The following is an 8,994-nucleotide window of genomic DNA, read 5'->3' on the forward strand; positions in this document are numbered from 1 at the left end:
AAACCTCATAATTAAATAGAAAAGGAGACAAAAAAAAAAGAACCCTCCCTTTCACCAGGCTGGCTACAGACCTGACATGAGGTAACAAACCCACATGAGTGTGTAAGTAATGAACAAATGCAGTGCTCTCAGCTGCTTTACTGTCCTCTACAGGTCAGAAAGAAAGCGACAGCAGCAGCAGCAGCAGCTTCTTCTTCCTGAGTGTAAACCCTGCAGGCGTGGCTGCAGGTAATCACTGTACTGAGACACATCACAGCAACACACGCAGATTAAAGGACGCTGCTGTAAGTTACCCAAAATGCTCATTCCTTTCATTTTTCATCATTCATATTTTGATCAAGCTGACTTTAACACAAACGTCTATGTTGAAATGTTGCAGGGCGGCGTCCGTTTTAATCTACAAACAAGGTATGATCTTGCTTTTGTTTTCCATTATACACCTGTCCTTTGTTATCAAGCAAAATGGAAACACTGCTGACTGTAAATACATGTAAGGTGATGATAGAAACAGGATTCTTTGTAATATATTAATGTTTTATCTTAGTAAATATATTATTTAAGTAGCATGTCTTTGGAAAAAATGTAAAAACTGAATTTTCTTGGTATCTAGAGATGAACTTCTATTTAAATAAAATAAAAAATGTTTTGATAAACATCAGATGCTGAACAGACTTTAAGTGAAAGTAATCAAGTTAGATCTTCTGATCTCAGAACTCATCGAGCTCTCTGAAACATTTCTGCGTCACAGTTTATTTTGACACAATACTTCTTGTGTTGATTAACAACACAACATTCATTAAAGGAACTAACTTTTCCCTCGACATTTAATGTAATAGTCCAGAAAAACACTCCAGCTTTTAGCAGTTTGGCTGATTTGAATGAAGATTTGCATTAGACCTGATGTTTTCAACAGTCACATGAAGGAGAATAAAAGCGTTTGTTTTTCATTTGCTAAACCCCCATGAACCATAAACGCACTATTTACACTATCAATAACCGAGATGAATCTTAATCATCACAATAGTGAAAGTAAGGCCCACGGTAAGGACTGAGTCATCTTTCTAGAGTATTCTGAGCTGTGTACGTCCTTCCTCTTTTTAATTCCACAGAGACCAGAGCCCTCTAGCATTGCAGGAAGTTGTGTTTATGGCTGCAGGTGTTTTTCAAAACACCATTGTATGAGAGGTGATGTCATGTTGGAACACTATGGCAGCAACAGACACAAAAAAAGCCACACCCAAAGTCCTCAGATCACATGCTCTGTGTGTTTACAGAGCGATACTAGTTCGTTGAAAAAATATTAAGTCACGTGAGGCAACACGAAAAAAAAAGAGGGCAGGGCGAAATAACAAAGTCCTCTTGCTCCACACAAACAAAATCAAGAACCGCAGCTGAGAAAGGAAGTGGAAAAGTGGAATATACAGTAGGCAAATGAATGGATGAATTAGTTTCATCAATATGATCTCACACCTTGCAGGACACAATGGTGGAAGAAACTAGACAGCAGAAAAACGCCACAACCCTGCAGGCTGGACCTGCTGAGGTTGACCACAGTAATCTCTATGCATTCAATATGAGGTAATTGTTTGTTTAGATCAATTCTGTCAAAAGATTTATCACCTTAACTGCATCCCCAAAAAGTAATTTGTATTTATATAATATTTACTGAGTGTACTCTGTACAATTACTCGCTCTCAAAAAAATAAAAAATAAATTATATATATATATATATATATATATATATATATATATATATATAAAACATGAAATAAAGAGAAAAAATAAGAAAAACGATTAAACACAGATTAAAATGTGTTAAAACATGTTTTAAAAATTCTATTAATAAATAAATATTTATATAAATAAAATATTCATGTATACATAACAACACTAGTTTAATATAAATATTATATTGAACAATAGAAATGATATGATATTCAAACCATTTCCACAATAACTGTTTTTTTTAAATCCAAATATCAGAGTCACCCAGACTATCGGACGACAGCTGGCTCAAATAGGGGACGAAATGGACAATAAATGGCGCCAAGAACCGCCTGTCCCATGGCAGAACCTGAATTTCGGGATTTATCCTTATGTCCTAAGTAGGAGAGTGTTCTCTGGGTGAGTTTACAGTCACATGAATGTGCCTAAAGCAATGCATATGGCAGTATTGATTGAGTGTGAATTTCTTTTAATGTTTTAAGAAGAATCCTCGCTAATCTTTGGGGGTCTAAGATTATGCCGATATTCAGGACGTCCTGGTTGCTTCCACAGCTTCAAAATGGCTGTCAGGAGGCTAGAAAGTGGGCAGCTTGGGTAAGGACAATGTTTATTTTGTGTCTGAAAATAGACATGTATCAGTCAATGAAAAAAGTTATGTTGGTTACACAGACTGTAATCCAGTCTACAGCACTGTTTGAAAGTTTGGAGTTGGTATGTTCTTTAGCTGCACTTACAAGATAAAAAATACAAGAATAACCATGCTGTTTATTACTGCTATGGCATAGTTGGTTTTTATAATAATAATGATAATAGTAATAATTATTATTATTACCGTTATTATGTCTTTGATGGAAAGTACTATTTTGTAACATTTTAAAATGTTCTTTCTCTTCTTTATAAATGACCACTATTGTTGAGTCATTCCAAGAAGGGGCCAGAGTACCTGTATAGAAGGCTGAGTAGTAAACATTAACTAATAATGGAGTAATGGTGTCCTTAAAAGCCTTATAGAACTCATTTAAGAAACTGTCTGGACCGGGACTTTAGTTATTTTTAAGATTTGAGATTGTGTCTAGAATCTCTTCTCTGCAATTGGTTTATCCAACTCGAATCTCATAGATTTCAACAACTATATACTACCAAAAAATGCTTAATTTCCTGATCATCTGAGCATGTATTATTATTTTTACACAACGACTTGTACAAGTTTTTCAGAAATCTCCTTAGGTTTTGTAAACATTTATTATTATTCTAAATATTCTTGGATTTTAGCTTTGTTACAAGGTTTGTGGATTGCTGTTTCTTTAGGCGGAGAACAGCCTGATTATAATTGTTCTTTCCATTACATTTGATCATTTTATTGTTGCAAAATAAAAAGAGGGAATTTTTCTCTTTTGCACTGAAAAATCCCTTTTGGACAGTATTTCTACTCGTTTTATTTTTATTTTTTTGCATTATTTTTTCTTAAAAAAGCACAATATCAATATCACAGTACAAACCTTTAGTGTGGTTCTTAACTAGAAAAACAGTTATTAAATTTATTAACTGTATTTCTAGAAATGTATAATTCATAAATGTATATGCGACTAAAAAACAACTTTTTAAAAGTACTCATATTTTTTTTCAATCTTTCCTCAGGTGTCCAACTTGCATGTTTCTGACTGGTCTCGCAGCACTACATACACCCTGGCATCTGCTTTACTACTGGTCACTGTGTCTATCTTCCTTGTAAACTGGAATGAGTATGAAGGCTGAATGTGACAGAGGGGTCAAGAGCTGGTCTTTGGCTCAAATTTAACCAATCCTGTTTTATTTTAATTTTTGTTTTGTTTTTTAAAGAAATCGCTTATTTTGCATTCTCTTTTATAACTATGAAGTAAATTTTTGCAAGAAGTTTAAGACTGTTCTCTTTGTTTGTTTATTTGTTGGGTCTATTTCTGGAAAATTGGGCCAATGAATTATTACCTCTTCCTATAAAAGTTCTACTAAAGGAAGCTGGACTTTCCAAAACACCAAATGCAATAAAAAATGTTTAAAAAAACAAATGCTTTGGCTTATTTTTTTTGGCATTTTTATCTGAAATATACCAGTTTAACTGCACATAAGCAAATCAATCCTCAGCTAATGCAACATCTACATGTGTATAGTTCTTGAAAGCCTTCATGTTACACTTCTGTAGCATCGAGCCCAAATGTCTACCAGGTCCCACCTCATATGTGTGAGGAAACTCCTGTCCTTGGGCTCTTTGGTAAATCTCATGCAGCGTCTGCTCCCATTTCACCGGAGACACCAATTGTTTGGCCAGCTGATTGCGAATGTGCTTGTCATGCATGTAACGTTTGCCGTCCACATTGGAGTGCACCGAGATCTCCGGCCGCCGCACCTCAATCTTTCTGAGGACGTCTCTCAGAGGCTCAACTGCCGCCTCCATCAGTGAGGTGTGAAAGGCCCCGCTGACCGGCAGCAGTCGAGTTCTCATGAAATTCAGCTCTTTGGAACGTTCTTGAAGAAAATCCAAAGCCTGTGTAAGAGAATTATGGTTAAATAGGAATATTCCTGTATTAATGGTCCGATAAAGTGCTTTAAAATGCACAGTTTTTATTCGATGTTTACGATTGAGACGTAATCTCAACTGAAACCTGAAAAGAGGGGGGGAGATATAGTAGCCCCTTCCTTTTTAAAAAAATCTGCTAATATGGTTGTTTTAATAACATCACAAACTTTTTTTTTTTTTTTTTTAATTTCACTGGACCTTTAATGCCTTTTTATTTTATATTTGAATGTGTGTACACAGCAAAAAATTACACACACCCAAAACTTCCTAGGTTGTCACTAGCTTCATTTCCATTTTAATTCAAATTGTACAAATTAACATTGAAAAAATATGTAAAAAAAAATAAAATAAATAGGGCTGCAACTAACAGCTATTTTAATAATCGATTTATCTGTCGATTAATTTTTTTATTACTCGATGAATTAGGAAGAAAAAAAACCCAAACGCATTCATTTCCAACCCTTTAGTCAATAACAGAACTAAAATCTTTAGAAAGTGCACACACATGTTGTCCTTGAACATCCCTGAGCTGTTATAATAATAATAATAAAATAAACTTAGTAGTTTTGTCCTGTTTTTAATCCAAATATCTACAAAAAAATCCTAAATCAAGACACATACTGGACACATCAATTAGCATAAGAAATTATGTCTTGTTTTCTGAAAAACCCACCTCAAAATTAAGTGATTGTTTGCTTAAAACATACTTTTTGCCAATGGGGTAAGAAAAGTAATCTTAATGAGATATAATCTCAAACAGAAGTTTTAAGCATCACTTCATTTTCTTTTGCCGTTTTTATTGCCTAGTCTTGATTTAAGTTTTTTTTTATATATATTTGGACTGGAAATAGTTTATTTAGTGTGAAATGCTCCCCTACCTTGGAAGACTAGGGTCGCACAGATATTTCTAACGTTAGGCTGTTTTTTTTTTTTTGCTTCGTCTTGTCTATGAGGTGCCAAAATCTGCTGGCATCAGTGTGCGAGAGAGGCAGAGCGCGTTCACTCTGCTCCGCGCTCAACTAAAGCTTTTTTTTAACAATCAAATCGTCTCTACGTCGCACGACACGACACAACGAATCATTGCCAACGCTTTTAGTAATCGATTCGCTTTTGTAGCCCTAAAAAATTATAATAGGCAACCAGTTGACCAAAGTAACGTACAATATTTGCTTTATAAACATGTTATTAACACATAATTACATTATATTATTAACAAGCATTTTATTTCTCTCAAATATACTAAATTTAACAGTATTTTATTATAACAATGAAACTACTAAAAACTCCTACAGTAGCACTCAATTATTCCTAAATAAATGCCTTTAAAGTGCAAATATACAGCAGTGTGTGTGAAATTGCAATGCAAACAATAAAATGCGTCTCTCATTCTGTATCAGTCATTATGATTTGTGTGCATTGAGCATGTTTTATCTGCTTGAAATGAATGGCATTATTCAAATTATTTTTTAGCTGATTAACAAAACATGATTTGTATTGCAAAAAATTTAGCATTTAGTTTTAGAATCCCTTTTAGGGCACTCAATTAAATATTAATTAGGAAACTCAGGAGTGTTACTGAGGGTTATTACAAGACCTTCAGACTTTTTATGACTTTAAAAAAATTATATTGTAACCAAAGTCAAAGAGGCTATTATATTTGTTTTTCGCCCAGTAAAGGGTTGAAGCACTTTTCTGGTCTTGACAGTTAAATAACCAAATACTATTTATATTAGATTTTTATAATAGCTTACTATATTTTACATTTCACATGATACCTCTTTGTGTCCAGCTATGACTCTCCCGTCTGGAAAAAGGTAGTTGGCGACGGAGCACACAGGGTCTTGGATCCCAAGAGAAACACAGTGCTCTCTAGCTCGGACACAGGCATGTTTGTAGTGGGCTTGAGGTCGACCTATCACAGACAACATGCCACTGGACACTTGATCAGAGGCCTTCTGCATCGCCTCTGCCCTCACCTTCACCGCAAACAAAGCTGCAGGCAGAAAACAGCACTATTGTGATAAGCTGATCAAATGGAGCTGATCAGCTGATCTTTCTGGATGTCCTAAAATTTTTCAATAATATTCTCGGGTCATATATTGCCTTAACTATCAAAAACAATACAAACAATAACAGTATTTTACACAATAAAAATGATAGGTATGTATATATTTAATTATGAGATTATAGGGTATATGCGGACCTAGTGTTTCTTCCCATACCGATAAACTTCCTGTGAATGATTAATGTAACTTTTTTCCATTTAATATGGCTTTTTTACAGCATCAATGTTGTAATGTAATTAAAATACAATCAGTTAAATAGACTTTAGCATTCATTTAGTTGCTCAAGCGTAAAACAAGACAAAAAGCCGTTTACTCGCACGCACCTGTCAGAATCGGCAGGCTAGCGCAACAGATCAATTGAATATACAGGGGTAAAATAAATGTTCATATTTTAAAGGCATGGCGGGGAAAATGTAATTTAATGCTGTACTTGTACAATCTGAGAACCACTTAATAGCAGATAATACTCCAGTGGAGATCGCTGATTTTTAAAGAAAACAGACCTTAAACGTGCTGATTTTGTAATGGCATACAGTTCACGGGAAGCGCTTAACCCAGGTTACTGACAAATTAAAAGTCCTTTAGCATACTTCCATTTGTGCATTCATACCCTAGTGTGACATCTCCAAAATTCTCAATATTGTAAAGATTAAGCAATATTTTTTATTCAAAAGTAAAATAGTATATCAAAAAACATTTGCTACTTTATAGATCAATTACATATCACTACATATGATTTTTAAAATTATATATATAAGACAACATCAAAAAAGCTTTTCCAAATAGTCTTGAGACAAAAATGGGTGTTGTTGAAGAGTTTTAGAACAACTTTGATTAAAGATTTTGATCCACTTCAAATGTTGACAACTGTGCAAGTGTCTATATATAAAATAATTTTAAATTCCTTTTTTAAATTGCAAGCTTGTGGTCCAATATTTTACATTATTTACTTTGAATTGTCCTCAATATTATTCCAGTATTAATATTAAAATAACATCACAATGTAAATACATTGTTGTCAAAGAATATAAATATGAGAATGACTTAAATTAGAGACGAATATCAGATAGGACCTATTATTTCTGGGGTAAAGATTTATATTTAATGCCTGTGTTACTTCAATAAACTATTAAAAAGTAATTTACAATAACAACACAATAGTCTAGACTGTGTATAAACTTTGCTTGTGCTTAATAGTAATAAGGCAATTAAATGTCCAGAAGCTTTATGCCTGACTTTATGAAACAAAAAATGCATCATAAAATACAGATAATACTTTGATCAAACATACCAATTTTTCCTTTTGATTTTGGTGATAAATGACCAAGCTTTTTGCAAAAAAATACAATTCAAAAAGCACTAATTTTTGTAAAAAATTTACCTTCAGCGAAGTTCATTGCACCAGAAAATACCAAAGCTGCAAATTCACCAACACTGAAACCTACAGCACTCACACAGCTCTCAATAGCCTAAAAAGAAGAGTTTATATTAATATTACATCATCCACACATTTACAACAGCCAGTCCTAATAGACTTACTGCAGTATAATAGCATATACTGTAACTTACAGCAGGGTTTTCATGGTTGAGTCTCTCCACAGCAGCCAGAGAACAGACAAACACCGCAGGCTGACAATGAACAGTCTTCATAAGGTCTTTCTCTGGTCCATTTAAGCACAGAGACAGCAGGTCATAACCTAGCACCTTCTGAGCGACAGAAAACATCTCCTTGACATTTCCATACTTTAGCAATCCTCTCCCCATACCGACGAACTGACTGCCCTGCCCGGGGAACAGCAGGATGGTCGCATTCCCCGGAGCTCTGCGTATTTTCACGGACTGAGGTTCTTCAGGAGCATCTGACAGTCTTCTGTAAACCGAGACAGTCGCTTTATTCCGACACACACGAGCTCTACTATAGGACCTAAGAGTCACGCTGAGATTCATCGTGAAATAAATTAAATAACGTTATACAGAAATCATAGACTGTTTTTGAGGAGGTCAATCGGAAATCTGTCTGTTTGGAAGCGTGACAGGAAGTCAGCGCGCGCACATGTGGCACAAAACTGTACGGCTTTTCTGCGATCTCATTATTTTATTAGGTGATATATACGACCAAATCCATATTAAAACTTATATTGGCACAGTTGTGTTTCTTCTCACATGTCATGTGTGGGTTTATTTTCTTCGATTCTTGTATATTTTCGGTGAAAAAAAGGTACAGCGGCATCTACTGTATTGGAGGCAATAGTCTATGTTCGACTGAATATACAGTTCTACAGTATCTAAATATGTATTATTAATGGCCATAAACAATAATAAGTCGCTAAATTTCACGGGAAAATAGACAAGGTAAGTTGTCTTTTCGTTTCTTTTAATACAGTTGTTTAAAGCGTTTATCTTAAGCAATGGTTAAGTAGGCCAGGCCTATATTTATATTGACCAGTTACATTTTAGATTTTGGTTGTTTCTTGCATTACACAATTATTTACGATTTTAATTAGTTTGAAAAGTCATTAAACAAATTAATAACAATACCAACGTTATTCAAACTGTAATGTGATTAATATAATGAATTACATGTGTAATACATATTAATAAACAATCACATTAATAAATATAAATCAATATAGAAATGTTATATAAATA

At 34.1% G+C, this 8,994-nt stretch overlaps 2 protein-coding genes across 3 annotated transcripts; one reads left to right on the forward strand and one right to left on the reverse strand.

Annotated features, from left to right (window-relative positions):
• Positions 1-234: 234 nt before the first annotated feature.
• On the forward strand, positions 235-3,770 carry bik (BCL2 interacting killer). Of its 2 annotated transcripts, none has more exons than NM_001045038.2 (6): positions 235-284; positions 380-408; positions 1,478-1,578; positions 1,984-2,124; positions 2,208-2,319; positions 3,364-3,770. In NM_001045038.2, the coding sequence occupies exons 3-6, from the start codon at positions 1,484-1,486 to the stop codon at positions 3,478-3,480; spliced, it is 465 nt and encodes a 154-aa protein (NP_001038503.2). In that variant the 5' UTR covers positions 235-284; positions 380-408; positions 1,478-1,483; the 3' UTR covers positions 3,481-3,770. The 2 variants fall into 2 exon arrangements, with proteins under 2 accessions (NP_001038503.2, XP_005164813.1); XM_005164756.3 differs by having other exon boundaries at positions 2,211-2,319; positions 3,364-3,498.
• A 35-nt stretch (positions 3,771-3,805) lies between these two features.
• On the reverse strand, positions 3,806-8,524 carry mcat (malonyl CoA:ACP acyltransferase (mitochondrial)). Its single transcript, NM_001045043.1, has 4 exons — positions 7,915-8,524; positions 7,727-7,814; positions 6,055-6,272; positions 3,806-4,246 (listed from the first exon to the last, which is right to left on the reverse strand). Exons 1-4 carry the CDS (start codon positions 8,290-8,292, stop codon positions 3,836-3,838), a joined length of 1,095 nt encoding a protein of 364 aa, NP_001038508.1. The 5' UTR covers positions 8,293-8,524; the 3' UTR covers positions 3,806-3,835.
• Positions 8,525-8,994: the final 470 nt, after the last annotated feature.

The sequence above is a fragment of the Danio rerio genome, chromosome 4 (assembly GCF_049306965.1).
Source record: "Danio rerio strain Tuebingen ecotype United States chromosome 4, GRCz12tu, whole genome shotgun sequence".
NCBI classification, from domain to species: domain Eukaryota; kingdom Metazoa; phylum Chordata; class Actinopteri; order Cypriniformes; family Danionidae; genus Danio; species Danio rerio.